Source organism: Mya arenaria, chromosome 10 (assembly GCF_026914265.1).
Source record: "Mya arenaria isolate MELC-2E11 chromosome 10, ASM2691426v1".
NCBI lineage: Eukaryota > Metazoa > Mollusca > Bivalvia > Myida > Myidae > Mya > Mya arenaria.
In genome coordinates this window covers 3,878,697-3,898,385 of record NC_069131.1, presented here as the reverse complement: position 1 = coordinate 3,898,385, position 19,689 = coordinate 3,878,697, and the positions used below count along the sequence as shown (strand labels likewise).

Sequence of the window (19,689 nt, the reverse complement as noted above, 5' to 3'; positions counted from 1 at the left end):
AACAATAACATATTTGTTTCTAATATTTTATTACGGCTATCTTATTATTTATCAAAAATATAAACTCACCAATTTAAATCAAAAAATGAATTTTTGTTATAGTAACTGTTTGGCTACGTCTTGGTTTCTACTGACCTACGACGCTATTCCAGCCTTTCACCACTTCATAATTTACTTATATACGTTTCAAGACAATCGTTGCTCTTTACTTGCCTACCAAGTTATTCCAACCTTAAAACACTTCATCGTTTAATAATGTACGTTGCAGGGCATTCTCCTCTTCAGCACCGTCAGTGCTGTGATTTACAAATTCAAGGGACATGACTATTGTTTAACCTAGTGAAATGTCGAGTCATAGTTGCTCAATTACACATGCTGATTAATTTCTATGAAGTTGTATGAATATAGTAAGATATTGGAGCTACATGCGACACAATATATTTCAAAACTTTTGTCCCTTAGTCATGCCTATTTTTGTTTGCCCGAGTGATATGTGAAATGGATATCATGTATGCAATAATTGGTTATACGTACCAACAGTCCTATGATGTTGCATGAGTATAGGTCAAATACAAAACAAGATTTTTCAAATCGTTTCATACCATTTAATCACTAGGTCAAGAGCCATAACTTTTGTAATATGAAGTAAAATGTCAAATAAATCCAAGTAACACAGCAGCCTATGCTTGCTAATCAGAGAAGGCTGCTAAACACGCTTATGCTCTGATCATTAAATACCGAGTCACTGGACATCATTTTTATCAAATTTATTTCTTTTTAAATAATTCGTATGTTTGCAATCATATCTAAATTATAAGAATTCACATGAACACCTATTTACTTTGGTATTAAGAAAGGTAATACATTGATCGGTATACTTTTATTTTTATATTATACTTCAGCAGGGCCCCTATTTACTAAAGTCTTGAGTTTGTGTTTAAGAATTAGACTGAGGAACGTAAAATTACATTTTATTTGTAAAAATGCTTTTACCTGAGCAAATATATACAATTAATCAGTATTACAATCAGGCACATATCTTTTGTCAAAAAAAGTTACCTTACACGAGATGATGATGATGATGTTTTAAACATTTCTCGATAGTGTATATTGGCGCTGTATTTCTAGAGCTTATCATAGTCAACATCATTACATTTGAAACATTTCGCGTAATTAGCCTAGAGACGCGAGGTAGATTTTTAACAATGATGTCGGAAGATTTATCACTATCATTTCCTGAATGATTCCTGCAAGAGCGTTCAATTAGATGTCAGTATACGTTTAAGTTGTTATCTTTCAAACAATTTTAAACCAATCCAAAAAAGTTATAAAAACGCATACAAAAATAATATCTGGAACATGATTCTTAAGCTTCAAAATTGTCAATTAAAATTCTTATAATTGTTAACCAGTAAGACATTTCCATCATGATTTCTTTTTTTCTTAAGTATTAGAAGTTCACCATACGCAGTAACAACATGCTGGACCGTCTGATACAAGCAAACTTAATTAATCCAACCAATATTTATTGAGACCAACAACATGCCGTCAAACAACGATTTATTATTTCCAACCGAAGCCAGCTCACATGGCCAATATCTTTCGTATATACCAAGACACTAAATACAGCAGCCCTATAATGAACCCAAGTTCAGCAATCTTACTTTTGTTTATTGTAATTCCATCTGCAAATGCCTTTGGTGTTGTTGCCTCCACATGAATAAGACATGAGTAAGATTATAGTCCATATTTTTTAAATAAAATAAACGCCATAAGTCATATTAAATCATAAATTTACTTTGAGTACTCAAGGGCCAGATATAAACAACAATAAGTAAAAAGCCATAGCAACAGTATTTACAGCTCCACAGCTGAAAGCCATGCATTCATGATTTCTAATAATGATATAATAGTTACACAGGATTAAGAACCAATGAGGAATAACGAACAATAAAATATCATTTTTAAGATAAGGTTAAATAGTTTTGCTATTACCCTGAAAACTATACAGTACCTTTTAAAATTTTACAGCAAATCAACCAGAGACACAAATGAGAGAAAACATAGATAAAATAAAATTGTGTTTGTCAAAATATATTAGGGTTAACACATTTATAACATCTAAAACATATGAAGTAACGGGGAATGGAATCAAGGAAAAATATACAATTTGATGGATAAATAATAATCCGAGGTTAAAAGAGAAATATTCTAAAAGACATTAAATTCAGAAACAAATAGACAGAATCACCTTCTAATTTCGTTTACAAAAACAAACCCGAACAGGAAAATTCTAGACCATTCGTATATAATAACGATGTTGCGTAAATTGATGAAACATTTCGTCTGCTTTTCAAAGATACTCATCACACATGAATGAACAAAGAACACTATAGACCGACAACTATATCTTAAAAGCATTGTTGATAATAACTCAATGCCCCTTTCTCGTCATTCACAAGCAAGGACACACGGTTACTACCTGTTTATTAGAAACGTGATGTTTAATTGATACGCAGTTGACGTGACACATTAAATGTGCCCTTTAGCAAACATCGTCACCGGATAGCCTTTCTCTTTTAATTAATTATATTTCACAGACAGAAATCTCTTCTTTGCGTGTAACGATTAAACATATTGTATGTCATTAGATGATGGTTACATACTACCTCATTGGTTAACACATTATCAACGCAAAATCTGTCGCAGGGATGGGGAATCGCATGAGCGCTAGTAGGCGGAAATTTTTAACACTCGCGAAAGTTGAAATTCTTAATGATTTAGCCTACTTAATGATTGCCTATCTATGAATTCATTGGCAGAAAATGTAGGTTTTTCTAATTTTTAGGGGTAATTATATACCATCCAATTTTTGAGTGTTTCAAACTTTTTGGAAGACCACGAAGGACCATTTTGTCCATCTATTTTAGAAATAGGCACATATGGTGACGAAGTTGGTGACAGCGCAAGACAATACCAAAATTGGAAGAATTGTTAAGCATCAAGCTCGCCGACGTTACGACAACATTCATTGGGAAAAGACAAGGGGCAGTTGCTTAAAATTTTATTTTTACACAACGATGGGTTTTAAAAACGTGTTCTCCGAAAGTGAATGCTGGTTACGGATTCTAATGCGTCTTAAATGGTGACATCAATGAAAAAGGGTTATACTTTCTGATGAAAGTAAGATTGTAAAAGGACACTGTAAGCGAATCTCTTTTCGGAGAAACAAAGGTGAAGATAACAGGTCAGACTTTATGGTGTCTAAGGTCCGCCCCAAGCTGTCAGTCACGGACTGGGAAGTATTTGTTCGATGTGAGTCTGGACGTTGATCCATGTTAATGGTAACAGTAATGCTGCTAAATGCTGACAATTTATGGCCAGTTTTAGCTCGCCATATTCAGGATGGCGGCAACATTTTTCAGTACGTATGTTAGCTTGAATGTTTATGCTATAACACAAATAATACAACTTACTATACGTCAGACACCTACATGTTAATGTGTCAGCGTAATAGTTATTGTTATAAAAAATGTTAATTCAAATACGAATTACATGTCGCCGCTAACTATTGACAATCAGATTGTTGTATTTCTAATACATGAAAGAGTTAATTTTATATCTTTGTAAAGATGTAACGTTAAGCTGAAACATTATTTTTTCATTGAGTCTTCCTAACTATGTAAATGACAGAGTAAGATAGAATTTCCAATTTTTGATCAATAATGGAATAAATCTCACAGTATAATGACATGTACAAACAAGCCTTACACAAACACAAAGCCTTATTTTGGTAATTTATAACAAGTTTAAAAAAAGGCAAAGCACAATTTCAATCAGCTCAATTATTCAGTATTTTGATAAAACTCTTGGATATAAGAAAATGTTAGCACTATCATAAATATAACAAAACTCCTATCCCAGTTGGTTACGTTTGACGTAAAATTTGGTTATCAATGTGGGCTTTCAATTGCTGACTTGACCTTGATCACCATTCTTAAGCTGCTTACGTTTAGAATCCAAAGCATTGTGGTAGAATCCGTTATATAACATCGCCAATTACTATGTTTACAATAAATGTCAAGTTTGGGGAGTAAATTAAACTAACATCCCTCAGAATATCCCTCAACATCGCCAATCGAGGCAACGATTTTATCTGGTTACATTGAAAACTTTATTCAGACCATAAAGGGTCATGTGATCGTTACCATCGCAAACGCATTTTAACGGAGAAGATATTTTTCATTATTAACAAGCAGGTGTAAGATACAAGCTACTATATCTAAACATTTGTTTTACGTATTTGTAATTGCACGTATATGGGCGATCGATCGCGCTTACCTTCCTGTCGAACCTCACTGGTAGATAACGGAGATTAACATTTGCAAATTAAACGAGACCTTTTCACAGAAATAAAGAGTTATTAACAAATAAAATATACGATAATTCGCCTTATATTCATATATTCGGATCTCGTTTCAAAATGATTTCCCATCTTGAATTTAGATATGATAGGCAGACATTGGAGAGAACAAAATGCGCAGGCATTGAAGGAAACATGACGGTGACCTCTGCCACGGAGAAACGGTATAGCAGTGCAGCGAAATTCACAGATTCGTCAACGTTTTTCAGCTCTTTGACGGTGATCTTTCCTCGTCATGTGAAATCAATATCTTGACTCGTTAAATCACACTTAATTATTTATAGTCACGGTTGAATGATGTTCTTTTGCGAATTTATCAACGTATCTGTACAGTTTATAACACACCTGTAATTTCTTTTTATTATTTATCGCCTGAAAATGGCAAGGAATAAACAAAAGATGTAAACGATACATAGAAGACATTAAACCATTTTGGCTACGAAGAAGAATGCATAAGTAAAAACTTGATTTATTTCAGAAGTAAGACCACACCAAATTGATGTTTCTTTCCACGGATTTACCGCTCCTATTGTTTTGAAAATGTAAAAAAATAAATATTTTTATTGTGTGACCGCACCTATATTTTCACCGCCAGCCAGATTTTTGTGGTAATATTTTTTTATACAGGCTGAATTTTTTTTGTCATTTTCCTATGCTAGTTTAAGTGGATTTTAAAGGGAAGTAACCGTTGTGTGGCGTTTTATATTGATTGGTTTAGCATTGATTTTAATTAATTTAATCAAAACGGCTGCTTCCGGTATAAACACTGTAGCTCGAAGTTTAGAACTTTAAACTTATTTTTTTTACAATAAATGTGTTGGGACTACTCTGAAAGTCTTTGTTCACCATCCAATGCCCTAAAGAATCAATAATAATGCAATATATATCTATATATTATAACATGTGAATAAGTCCACTGAACTTAATAGGAACGTGTTTCATTCTTTGGTCCAAATTGATGTTTCAAAGTCATTTTTGACCAAATTCTGACAAAATAACTGTTTCAAACATTTAGCTATATGTGGTCCGGAAAGACCGACAAAATAGGTAAGTCTTCGCTTAGTTTATTAACTTAATTTCTGTTTTCATTTTTAGCATAATCTGGGATTTATTGAATTTAAATTTTTGGATGAACAAACCCGAATTCTTATATTATTGCTTGGCATTATTTTTTATTAACAAGCCCTACTGTATAACATCAGAATTTGAGCAAGCCCGGGAGACATTTTACCATTGCAGGGCTTGCGGGCTTGTGTTTATTTCTGCCGTATATAAAAACGACTCTCTGACCATAAAAGTACTCTGAACATTCCCTTGTATCCCTCAATTCGACAAGCACATGTAATTGCACTAACTGTGATATTCAAAACTCAAGTCTGATGTTTGATGCTGCTTATGTAAAAATCATGTTTCAAACACCCGAAATCAATCCTGATATATGTCTAAATACAGCAAAACATGTTTATGTGATTCAGGTAGATATATATGTCGTTCAAACTTTTTCCTAAAAGGAGGGTTATTTTTTATGAATTATCATCAAACTTTAAATATGTTTTAATTATTTTCGAAATTTTGGTTATCCATATAATGTTTACTTAAAACGTATGAATAAATAGTATGTATACAAACATTTTTCCATTGTCCACTAGAGGTTCAGTTCAAGATTGCAATCAAAGGTTTTAATGGACAATTATATTGAACAATCTTTCGTATTTATACTGAATATAAGGAAAAAATCGCTCTTTGCTCACTTCCGGTTTTATGATAACTGTTGTTGTTGGTTTTTGGGAAAATCCGAGGAACATTAATTTTGTGTGGCCTAATGAATACACACAGACGCGAAACTGATCAATGTTCAGCGCAATACCTTTGGAGTTAAATGCAGCATACGAGTTTTAAACGCTTTTTGTACCAATAAATGAAAAACTACGGAAACAAGTCAAGGGACGTCACTTTTATAAGAACGGGTGAAATATAAAATAAAAATCGCGGGTGCACAAATTATACACCCACAGTGTATTTGTAATTCTTATGCGACACAATATTTTTTCTGACACAATCAAATTTCATACTTTCGCCCTAAATTTTTATAACACGTAAGTAACTATCATTATTATTATTTAAAGTTAAATATTATTTTTCATTAAGTACACCTACTCGCACGTTGGGGATCGTCACACGCAGCGAATTGCGCATGCGTGTGAACCTTATTTGCATATCTATGAATAGCTACAAGGTTTTCCTACATTGACTTATATAAACGATGATCATTGTATACATGTCTGTGAACACTGTTGTCGTGCTAGTTTCACACCAACATTCACTAAAATGTATACAAACACCAGTTCCTATAAAAAATGAATCAAAATTTCATTGACATTCAGTGTCTTCCTAATTTGAGAATGAATTGACTGTCGTAAAATTTAGGGTTTTAATTTTTGTTAAGTGCTGAAAATTAAAACCTATTTCTTATTGTAGTCTTATATTTAGAATATAAAACAAACAGATAAAAACAAACACACAATAGTCACCTAAAATCCGCCACTTATTCGATTTGTTGAATGTTGCTTCTCATCACCAGTTAATTAGAACAGTGTACCCTCTTCGCGCCCCCATTAGATACACTATATGTGACTTCACACGTGTGAAAAATAATCGACAATAGCAGGTTTAGCTGTAGCTACATAAAATATGGACATTTCAGTAGAATTTTAAACATAATAATTCAATAAAAACTGTCGGAAACTGCTTCTCAACCCATATGTTGTTGTTTTTATTGTCTTCATCTGCATTCCTAGAGTGTATTAACGTCAATATCATTACAGTTACAAAGAAAAGCGTAGTAGTATTTCAATCATGATTATAGAAGATTTGTTTTAATCATTTCCTGCATGTTTCCTGAGGGAGCGTGCAATTAGATATCATTATGTGCATAGATGTTATCTTTTCAAAGAAAATTGAATCCAATTATGTGTTGATAAAAGTCCGCATCTAATGAAAAGCATACAAAAACTGTAAACCGGAAATGGTTCTGAAGTCTCAGAAATGTAAATTAAAGATCTTAAACAAAGTCAACCCGTTGAACGTTGCGTCACTTCTGCTAGTCTGTGACTCATGTTTCGACCCATCACTCCTGCCAGCTTGTTACTAGTAACTCCACCAATAACTCCTTCCAGCCAGTGACTGGCAGGTTTTTCATCAGTCCAACGTTCACTACTGTTTTTAAAATGCACAGAGTCCGACCAGCTGTCTAAGTGGAATATGTGCCTGAATACTAGTCGAGGCCAAGTTACAAAACAGCCTCAAGTCTTAGATTAAACTGCAAATATTCATTTCAATATAGCGTCTCTGCCAGCAGTGCATTGATGGTGAGCTAAGGCGAACTCAGTTACTTAATGGAAGTTAACCCATTATCCACATATATTATGGAAGACATAGTATTGTTATGTTCCGGTTAGAGCCTTTGCACTGTTTTAAAAGCATCACCCTGGAAGATGAATGTTTTTTTTGCAATTATCTAAAAAAAGAATGTATCGATGGATAAAAGCAAAATAGTATAAATTGAAATTGAATTAAGAATCAAATAGAACAGTTTCACCTTCATATCTCGATATAAAAACTAAAAGAAAAGGAACAGTTCTAATCAATTTGAATATAATAATGATATTGCGTAAACTGATGAAACATTTCGTCTGCTTAAAACTGATAAACACCACAGATAAATGAATCACAATATGGACCGAATACTATATCTTGAAGGCGGTGTGTGTATCACATGACTGCCTTTCTCCACATTCGAAAGCAAGGGCACAACTGGTACTACATGCTAATTACGTAACGCTGGATGTACTGTTGATGTGCAGTTGATGTGACGCACGAAATGTGCCTTTGAGCAAACCTTGTTCCTCTTTTAATTAATTATTCTTCAAAGACACGTGACTTTTCTTTGCGTTTTATGATTGAGCATATTTTATGTCATTTAATATTGGTAACAAATACGGTTAAAACGAAGATGCATTTTCTAAACTATGACAATTAGTTTCTCTTACTATAACCTATGTTACATCCAGGATCACCACACTTACGTTACTCAAGAATCGACATTATATTTTGTATATTAAGCATTTTTGTGTATTCCAAATGTAAAATTGGCACTCAAGCAAATGTATGTGCATTGCATGAGAATGCTCTCTACAACATAATGACACTATAAGGGGATTCGGTTCATAAACCCTCAATTTATCTTATTTGTATTGTGATACGCAGTTAAATGAAAGTCCCAATTCGCGCTCTATTTATTCACCGGCCAGCTAATCAACATGCCAGTAGTATTTATGACTTCATCATTCTATCGTTTATGTTATTTTGTGTCTTCTTTGGATAAAAGGTCAAGTCACATGAATTAAAATCTGCTGTTGAAAAGGTAATTCTAGTCTCATCAAATTTCGGATTTTGAAACCTTTTAAAGGGACTAGCCACAAGATAATACAATTGCAAGAAAAAAATATAAAAACATCATAAACTTACATAAAATTGATAAAATTGTGTACAATGCATCGACTATTACTTACCGATGTACCAAATGTTTTACGACACATGTATCTTTTGCAGTTTTTGCGTGTTTTTTTCTTTTCGAAATTTATTGTTGTGTTTGTCTACCACGTAAATTGAAGTCAATTTGAAAATAGCGTCGGTATATGAAGCTGCACTAATCAAATGCTAATGTTCATACTATAAGCTGAAAACCTTTTTTTGCCCTATTTTCAAACGGATAAACTCAGCTGAGACTGCGACGAAATATTACTTTTATCATGTAAAATGATGTATTATCGGCATAATATTAGATCTATACTATAGATACTATGGATATACTATAGATATATTAGTACTTATAATTCTAGGCTTATTTTGAGTAAATACTGTATTTGCTGATTTTGGAACCATCTGGTGTCTAGTCCCTTTAAGGAGACCACGAAGCACTATTGTATTTTATACAGCTTTTTTAATGCAGTTGTTATGTTGAAAATAAGCAAATATGGTGAGGGCCGAAGTTGGTGACAGCGCCATATTATCCCTAAATTTAGAGTATTGTTAAGAGATAAGCTAGCCAAAGTAACGAAAAGTAACATAACAATTCCATTTAGAGTTTCATATTTCATGGGGTTTAAAGATGTGTTCTCCGAAAGAAAATGGTGGTTGATGAGAATTTTTCTTGTATTATTTTATGGAAAACATTGAGAGAAAGAAAGGTGAAAGTTACAAAACTGACCTTATGATGTCTACAGTCCGCCAAAGCTGTCGGTCACGGAATGGGATGTATTTGCTCTAATTGTGTCATGACATCGATCAATGTTAATGGTAACAGTAACGCTGCTAAGATTACACTGTACGGCCAGTAAAAGCAGGCCATGTTCAGGATTGCAGCTACATTATTAGCGCGAATGTTAATGCTATTACATAAATAACAAGAACGACCATTGATGCAAAGCATCAAAGGGCGCCGTTTGATAGTTTATGCATTTGTTATATGTTGAAAAACAAGGAATGTCATGACCAACAAGCATATTATGGTGCATCGAACCGCATCCATGAAATTCTCAAAATATTTGTAGTATTCTGCTTAACAAGATAGGCTAAAGCATTGAAATTGAAGAGTTTCAAGTTGAACATTTCATTAGGGGTGTGATACATTAATGAACACGACAGAATTAGGGTGCTTGTGCTATGTATTTTTTGTCATTGCCATCTATTTATATACCAAGTTTTATTTCAATACCATAAGTAGTTTTAAAGAAATGCTCTGGCCAAGAAAAAGCGGCAAAGGGCAATAATTCTGTAATTAGCTGAAATACAGCTATAGTTATTGTGCACTGCACTTCCTCTCGTTGTACTTTACCATTGAATGATGTTTAATGAAATTCCAAAAAGTAGTTTTCTAGTTATGCTCAAAACAGGAAAAGGTACAAAGTGAATAACTCTTGCAATTCGCTGAAATAGAATTATATACAATGCAGATCTAATCATTTAGGGGGAGGGGGCAACGTCACCATGCTGGAATGACAACTTGAAGGGAAGAATAAGTTTCCTTAATTAAACTGAATTAGGGTATTAGGGTATTAGTAATACACACTTTTATAAAAGCTTTCATCGACAACATAGTTATTATCATGGTACACTATGGGACTTTTATCAAAATTTTGAAGATATTTTTCCGTGAATTAAAAAAGTTATTTAAGTTTCATTACACCCAGCCCCAAACTCCAAGGGCTACAAAGAGCGACAAGTAAATTTTTTGTTTATATTTGATTTTTTTTCACATTATCAGAGATTATGAAAAAAACACAACAGTTTCTGGTAAAATAAACTTCAGTTAACAGAAAACTTAAGTTAAGTTTAACCGAACACATTATTGATACACATGGGAAAAAGACAACCTGCTGAAATCATTTTGAATATTTTCTAAGATGTCTAATGAACAATTTAAAAGACATTTTATGATAGTTTACCGTTCAGTTTTGAAGAAAATATACATAATGTCATGTAACCATACATTTTTATAGCTAATAAAATGCTTAAAAATCAACCTTTTTCTTGTAACAATTGATAAAGTTTTATTGGACGTATTCATGAAATGTAATCATTCAAATAAATGAATTTTAACTATGATACTAACTCAGAATTCAGATTTTCTGGTATTCTAACATTTAGAATTTTTCACAATAGTTCTTCACTCTTCAACATTTGAAGTTTTGTCTGTTCCCATGCGTTTGTACTTGTAGTGTGTGAACAGATGATAATTACTCAATGCTGAGTCAATGCTGATTTGGTTTTCATGCCCCTTCAGGTACTTTACCCATCTAGAGTGTTTAGTACTGTAAAGGAAAACAAATTTACTTTAAAGCCTTTCTAACTAATTAGTATAGATAATAATACTGCCATACATATACAAAATAAGATATAAACAGTTTAATATTTCTCAACATTATTTAAAAACAACAAGCTGATACATACATGCATATAATATAAAAAAAATACTAAATTTATCAATAAAATTCATCATCATAGTATTTAATGCAGGCTGAAATTCTTCATAACGCTGATTTGTTGACTTAGTAATATTCTGTCATTTTCCTGCCTGAAAGAAATTAAACTTCTGATTATCAACCACCAGAAACTACCACCGTAAAATACAATTGCACATGTATTAAAGCGACAGTCCGCAAATCGGGCAAATTAGCCATGAAAAAAAATTAAATTCATCTATGTGTTGATAAGCATTCCTGACTGACGAATCCAAAAAAAAATTGGTTCAAATCGACCTAGAAATGAGTTTTTCGTGTCATTTTCAATATCTCTTCTTAACTATTGGCCCCCGAGAGTTAACGGTTATATAAATAGAAAAAACAGTGGGATTCCAAAGTTCTTGCGCATGCGCAGGGCGATACTATTTCCCGGTCTCTCCTCGTAAAATCCGGTCTCATCCGGTCTCATAATTCCCGGTTCATAACTTATGGCCCCAGGCAACGGATTGTGTTGCTGATGTTTATAACACGATTTTGACAATCTTATTTGTTTTTATATGTAACAAAATGGTATAAAATATATAAACATTATGTCTTAATTTATGCAATTTGTTATAGGTATACACTATTTATGCAATTCGTGTTAAAGGTGTAGAGAAAGATGCGATGCAGTACAAATGCTCATGTGTTTTGCATAAAAGATTGAGGACGGCTAGAGTATGAAGTAACTTAGAATTGCACCTTTTAAATTATGTTATGTTATGTTATTGTTCTTCCTTTTATGTTTACCCCCCCCCCCCCCGACATAAAATTTTTTAAGCATAAATGATTACAATTGAAAAATTCCATGTTTGCATATCCGACTCATATCTGATTTACATGTAGTCAAGCATTGTTATTTTTTGTATTACTATTATCAATAGTATACTTATAACTGAATTTAATATGAAAAAAACACACATTCAATGTGTTTGTTATTCATGACATTAATTTCAGTACATGTGCATATTTCATGTTTTTATCTTTGCCTAAATTTATTTTATGTTTTATTGATATAAAATTTTAAATAAATAGTGACATAATTATCATCAAATATCTAATGTTTTAATCAACTGTAATCTTTTGTAATCCTATTACCCCCCGCGGTCATTAACACCTTTTTGATCACGCCCGATAGCTACTATAAAACAGAGACCGGAGGAGACCGGGACCGGATGAGACCGGGACCGGGAAATAGTATCGCCCCCAAGAGTAGTCGGAAAAACCGTAGACCTACTTTCTCTTTTGCCGTCTAAAAATAGCAACTTTCGGCAATTTTCAATTTGTTAAATCTAAGTTATTAAAGCGATTTTTTAAAAAATAATTGCGGTTCAGTCGGTCTGAAACAATGTGGAACTTATTAAAAACTTTTGAAATACGGTTACTTTTGCGGACTGTCGCTTTAATTATACATTCTGCACTAATATCCGTTTTAGCCAAGAGTAAGGGTTGGTAGGCACAAAAGTGTAGTTGTTGTGCATACATATGGTTGATAATGATTCACAACAGTATAGAGTTTTAACGAGACCTACACCAAGCAAATGAATGTCGCTAGTGTGCAAGCTGTCGTGGCTTCCAGCCCGAAACCATGTTCATATTTTCTTACAGGTTTATTTTGAAAATATGCAATTTATAAACAAATAATGGTTATGTTCATGTATTATGGTATGTTAGAAATAGGTCACATACCAAAACACATCAATTTTAAACATTTTATTTTTATTTTAAGTCTAATAGTTTTTATAAAACAATCAAATAAAAGATTACATACTCATATCATATACATAAATAATGTACATAAGTACATTTAATAATATGTTACATGTACATAATGCATCAGTCAATTGTAACCATGGCCCCCCAGGTCCGGGGTTATGCCGGGGGAACTCCAAAGATAAATTAAAAAACATTTTTGAACACAACAACGTACAAATTACTCAAGGATACTTACATTCATAGCCCTTTGATACGAATATCCCAGTTCATGCTGATTGTTGACATTCGTTTTTCGACAGGAAATCTTCTCTTACGCGTATAATTCACTTAAAATCCATGTTTTACTGCAATGTCTCAAATTGTAAGATGTATCTTAATCAAATGTCAGTGTGCACTTTTAGTGTTTTTAAACGTATATTCATGAGAAAAACATCACGAGTTTCCAACTACTACGATGTAAAAATTCCATAATTGACCAATGAATAGCGGGGGAATACCTTCTGGTTCTAAAAATAGCAACATCCGGTATGTGTAGTGTTCTAAAAATAAAACAACTCGGGGGCAATCGTAATAACATTTTACTAATGTCACCTTCAACACATTAACAAATAAGTTTAGGTGAACATTTAATTCCAATATCGATTAAATTAAAGAAAACAGCTTACCTCGTTGTTTATCAATGCAGTAAACATAACAAAACAACATAAAACATAATTATTCCCATTCACATAATTACCGGTCCACACATTTTACATTTCCGGCACATGATATTACAGGTAACCAATCGGAAAACGTAAACGAATCGGGAACAGTTATTAAACTTATTAGTCGTTCTTCCGAAATAATGTTTTGAAGATAAATTGAAGACAATCTATTCAACCATAAATAGCATTTTTAACACCCATGCAATCGCCACCTATTTGCATTTTTTTATCATAATAAAATATAACAGTAAAACCCAACTGTCAATCAACTTAAAAACCGCTCCTACCACTAACTAAAATAAATTCCCATTCCATAATAGGAGCGCACTTCAGTGCGGCGCAAATAAAACAAACTATATGTCAGGCACCATCATGTAGATGTTTCCTTGTAACAGTAATTGTTGTCTAGAATTGTATTTCAAATATTAAAGCTTAATCATACCATTGTATCACCCAAACCTATTAGATGGCTGTATTCCAACACATGAAAGGGTTTATTATACATGTTTGTCAATGTAAAGATGCAATGTTAAGCTTAAGCGTAATTTTTAATTGAGTCTTCCTAAGTATGTAAAATAAAAATGCCAACTTTTGATCTATGGTGGAAAAAATCACACCTTACAATGACATGAACAAACAAGCTTTATACAAAACAAATCTGTAAGTTGGTAATTAGTAACAGTTAAAAAGCAGGAAAGCACAATATCAATCAGCATAAGAAAATGTCAACAAAATCATTAACATTTAAACACCGTTATTTAAAAGTCGCCGGGATCCAGATAAAAACTTCAGATTAACGATATTTCGGATTAAAAATATAAGAAAAAAACAGAGTTCACGAATTAATGGTGACGTAAAATATTCAGTCGTTGTAATTGCATTGTCGGTTACACGTTACCAACATGTTGCATCGTTCAGTAAACATGCAATGAAAATAAACTTTGTTAAATCAGTATCGTTCGGGTTATTTTTTAAAGAATGATTTAATGTATCGTTGCACTTAGTTTTCATATTTCTCCTGGTAAGTCTTTAAGTTGTTGCGCCGCTTAACACACTTCCCTATTATTTTAACAAGCGCTAAATGTGCTTCATTATCACCTCAAACCGATGCCTGATTATTCATGAAAAAAATCAATTTAACAAAGAAGAAATAAAATCGGGACCGAATTATAAATTAGATATACCGAGTATTTCGGATAAACTGTGTTCGGAGTAACGGTGTTCAAATAAATATAACAATACGCCTATCCAAAATGCTTACATTTGAAGTACAATTTGGTAACGAATGGGGGCTTTCAATATCTGGCTTAGACCTTGATCACCATTCTAAAGCTTCTAACGTTTAGAATGCAAATAATTATGGGAAGAACATTAAATTAAATTTATCCAGACCATTAAGGGTCATGAGATCGTTTTAAATTCATCGATTACTTGACGATCACAATGGCATTATAGCAGTTATTTATATAATGTGCACGTAGAATATATTTTTTCTGTACAATCAAGCAGGTGTAAGATACAAGCTACTATCTCTTAACATTTGTTTTACGTATTGGTCATTGAACAGATTTGGACGCTCGCTCGCGCTTACCTTCTTTAAGTACCACACTGGGAGTTAACCAAGATAAACAAGCACAAATAAAGCAACGTGTATTCTTACAGATTTGAACAAAAATAAAGCGTTATTCGTTAGTATTTTGGTAATGTTTTGAAAGTAATAAAAATATTAGTTTCCAAATCTACATAATATTTTTCGAAACGCGTTTCTGAAACTCGGACTACTGAAATTGTAAAGAAACGGGTTGACAGTAGAGTTCAGATAAGTCATCCAGAAAACCGTTTCTAATATTGCCTCAGGGATTAGATCCGGGTAGATAATGCTTACATCAAACACAATATGAAAAGGGAGCCAGAGAACAGCAAACCCGACGATAATGTAGGTCAGTGTCTTAAAAACTTTCTTGTCTCTATCATATTTTTCGATATTTCGTTTTGCTATCGACTGTTCTGCTGGTTTCACAGACGAACAAGCTACTGAAATTTCACCCAAATCCATTTGACGAGGAGCGGCAATTATGCTTTCCTTTTTCAATTGTCTAACAATTGGTGAATCCGACTGCTGGCTCTTTTCAATGATATTTGCTGTCCCTTTATTTTCATCTTTTCCAGTGGCCTGGCCCTGGACCGTTGATATCACAACAGCTGGTAGACCACTATATATCTTCATCGCTCTCTTCTTCATGAACAAATACACACGAGTGAAGCAAAATATCATGACGACGAACGGCAGATGGTGCCCGACAATGGCAACAATAAAGACAAATTCAAAGTTAAGAGCCGGGTTCCAGTAGCATTCGTCCGCCTTACTGTGTCGTAGTCTGTCTGTCAGCCAGGCTGGTACCCACAGCACCAACATAAACAACCTTAAACAGAAACATGTATAAAAAGAACGAAACAACACTTAGCAATGCAACTATAAGATGGATAGGAATATACAACTGATTTTTTTCTTTAGACTCGTTAGGTGTTTACTTCGGAACATATCCAATTCTTTTTTTATGATTTTGCAAAACTCTTCTCTCTTCTCCTCTAACATTGCTTTTTGTCTCTTGATCAGAATATACGTCGCTCCTCATATTTGAAAACAATTTAGTTTGTGAAAAAATGTTGTTTTTGTTTTTTATTTATTGTATGACATGCCTTTAATTCATTACGGTCTTTCACGTTAAGTTTTTATGATTAGTATTTATAAGAAAACGTAGTAATGTTTAATGGACTTCGTAAGAAGAAAATTGATATTTTATCTTTATTTCTTCTAGACTTTATATCAAAACGTTACGAATACTATCATTTATTCAGTAATAAAATCATTAGAATATTAATATAGTTTTATTACGTAAAAAGAAAACAAATGTAGCATTACAGTTGAAAGAAATCATCTAATTCCAATTATTTTCTGTTAATTTTTTACTGTCAATTACGTATAGAGATCTATTCTTTTTCTTACAAAAGATCGGATATATTATTAATTTCAAATTATTCCGGGGACTACATTCAAATTTCTGAAATGCATGCAGCGCAGTATATGGTATTGCTTTACGGTGTCCATCTTTTAAGCGGTTCAATGAAACACGATGGGTTTCTTCGTTATGTTTTCAGATCAGGCATGTGATCAAAAGCTACTAGGCACTTTGCAAAAACATATTTTCAACGGCATGTTATACATTGTAAATGCTGTCTTATAATTTGGATTGTTTTTTCAAACTTGGTATACGATTTCTTAGATACAGTTTGTGCAGCTGTTGTAAATAATTTATCGTAGTATTTACGGGGTGAACTCACCAGACGAACCAGATTGAAAACAAGCAAAGCCTCTTGCTATGATGTTGCCTGTAGTGTTGACTCCAGGTGACGGACCAGAATCTGTCAAGGGATATTAGGATCAGCGTGAACACGGACACAAACGTCATGCCTGAAATATTTGCCGAACTCGGTACAATAAAACATTCGTGAGAAGGGCCTCGTATCGAAATATAAGCAAGCCAAAACAGGTTTTATATCGCCATATCGAAAAGGCGCAGGTATATTAACGAAATATACTGTTTTCGGACGGGTGCCAGAATGCGATTTAAAGAATATGACACATTTATAGCCTTGTTAACGGTGCGTGATAAACGTTGTCATTTCATCCGGGCACTTGTATATGTTTGCGATTATTTTCTTATATTACATTTTACAACCAGAGGTAGAGACAACACAAATGCCGTCTTTTCATTCTAGCTCTAAACGAATATGGCATAAATCAGCGACCATGTATATGTTGATGATAAACATCAATCGGGACATTGTTTTTCTTCACACAATGTTCCACACGTTATCAGAAAGCATTAAAGTTGTTTGACATGTTGTTTTCCAATAGCGTCGGGGGCAAATTGAATATATTGAAGAACATATTTCCAAGCAGTCCTGCTGAACTGATAATGCCGCAGTCGAACGTTGGTGGATAAGATACCAGTTTGGTCATTGCTGTCAATATTTTATGACCAAAATCGCGATTAAAATATCCTTACATATTCAATTTACGTCGTTTCGCTCTTGACATCATTGATTAAAAAAACTCCACCGTCACCAGCTGCCCTGCTAGGCATTGATTAAAAAAACTCCACCGTCACCAGCTGCCCTGCTAGGTGCTTGATACAATGAGTATAACGGCAACTGGAGAAATAAACTTATTTAATAACGATGGATAAATTTACCGAATCAAATATATATGTGTGTTTAACGAAGAGTGATTTTCTAAAAAATAAAATACATTTCCTTTACCGTAATCAAAGAAAATCCAGACCGCACACAGAAACTCTCCGAATGGCCAATATGTCCCATAAAAGGCCTGTGTGGCTTTGAAGCTCATTGCGCTAACCGCGACGGCGAGGTCTGTAATTGCCAGGTTCACGATATAATAGTTGAACGTTGTTCGAAGATTCTTCTGCATTCTGACTGCCAAGAGCACCAACACATTCCCGAATATCGTTATAAGGACAACGATGTATAATATAATACCAACAACTAAGTTGATGAATGGTATATTAAGTCCTTCATTGTTAATAATTTCAGTATTGTTAACTAATGTTTCGTTCATAATCTCTTAGTAACAGATAGAGATTGATTGTACTTTTATTTCGTATCAATTCTTGTTCTTCAGAAATATCCGATTATAGTCTACTAACTATACGTCCGAAGTATTTCACTTGTCAACGTGTTGATATCATTATTTTCAACCAGGCTAAACATATGTCAAAATCTGCCCCTAAAGCACTCCGTATTTCAAAAACCTATATTTTTCCACACTTCTAAACTAAAGCAATGAATTGACGACGATAATTTAAATTGGTAAAAACATCATATTTAAATTAATTGACATTAAGAACAAATTAGCAACAGATATACGTTGATATCGAATCATCGTCCACTGTGTTATATGCTGCTTAGATGCTTAGTAAGATATCGTAGAATGCAGGCCTTTTATATCAGCAACCTGTCTTAAAGTAATTTCCGTTTGCTTTGCACACGGCAAGAGAAGAAAATGAAATTTACTGTAGCCTCAGAATTGTTAGCATGACGTTTGCATTTATGAACAACGTCAGACTTTGAGCAGAATGAAAAACATCTCACATGTCGTCATGGCGTAAAAAAGAAAAGAAAATCAAATTTCCCGTTTTCTCATCATAATCCGATATATATGATATTTTAGTTAATGTATATATATGCCAATCAATCAAACTGGTACGTAAACAACCGAACTTCTTGTAAACACAATTTTCGAGCAATGGCGTTACAGCTTCACCCATGAATTTCATTATACACATTGTTCCATCCAAATATGAGATATAAACTCACTGCCTAAGCACGATGTATTGTACACAAATTAGGTAATCAATACTGTTATTGCTGCACACCCATTGATGAGGTCAAAACGTTTATCGGCGTTCTGTACATTACAATTAGACAAAGTGATATATTGTCTAGTCACAGCTGCGACACCATAGTTTGGCAACACTATTTTGTTTCTCTGAGCAGTACGACTACACGTCTTGTACACAACAGTTAACAAATAGACAGTTGGTTGTATAATTCTAAAGTCAGCAGAAACTGCCATTGTTCTATTTTATACTTTTTCTAGTATGTATATACTCAGTACTTACCAGTTGTTTGCCATATATATGTACTCGGCAATGTAGTTGGGTGCATTAACACATTGTTGATAACAGAATTAAGATCGTATTTA

At 33.3% G+C, this 19,689-nt stretch overlaps 1 protein-coding gene across 1 annotated transcript; it reads right to left on the bottom strand.

Moving 5' to 3' along the window:
• Nucleotides 1–7,494: 7,494 nt before the first annotated feature.
• LOC128205964 (muscarinic acetylcholine receptor M3-like) lies at nt 7,495–18,543 on the bottom strand. The gene is made up of 4 exons (XM_052908050.1): nt 18,228–18,543; nt 17,247–17,376; nt 15,951–16,327; nt 7,495–7,673 (listed from the first exon to the last, which is right to left on the bottom strand). Exons 1-4 carry the CDS (start codon nt 18,541–18,543, stop codon nt 7,495–7,497), a joined length of 1,002 nt encoding a protein of 333 aa, XP_052764010.1.
• Between the last annotated feature and the right edge of the window lie 1,146 nt (nt 18,544–19,689).

Excerpts from the sequence above, each read along its gene's own strand:
- LOC128205964 (XM_052908050.1), bottom strand. The coding sequence starts at position 18,543 with ATGAACGAAACATTAGTTAACAATACTGAAATTATTAACAATGAAGGA. Across the intron at positions 16,328-17,246 it reads TTTTCAATCTGGTTCGTCTG|GTTGTTTATGTTGGTGCTGT; the intron begins GTGAGTTCACCC and ends TTTCTGTTTAAG. Across the intron at positions 7,674-15,950 it reads TCCTCGTCAAATGGATTTGG|ACAGCTGGTCGGACTCTGTG; the intron begins GTGAAATTTCAG and ends TATTCCACTTAG.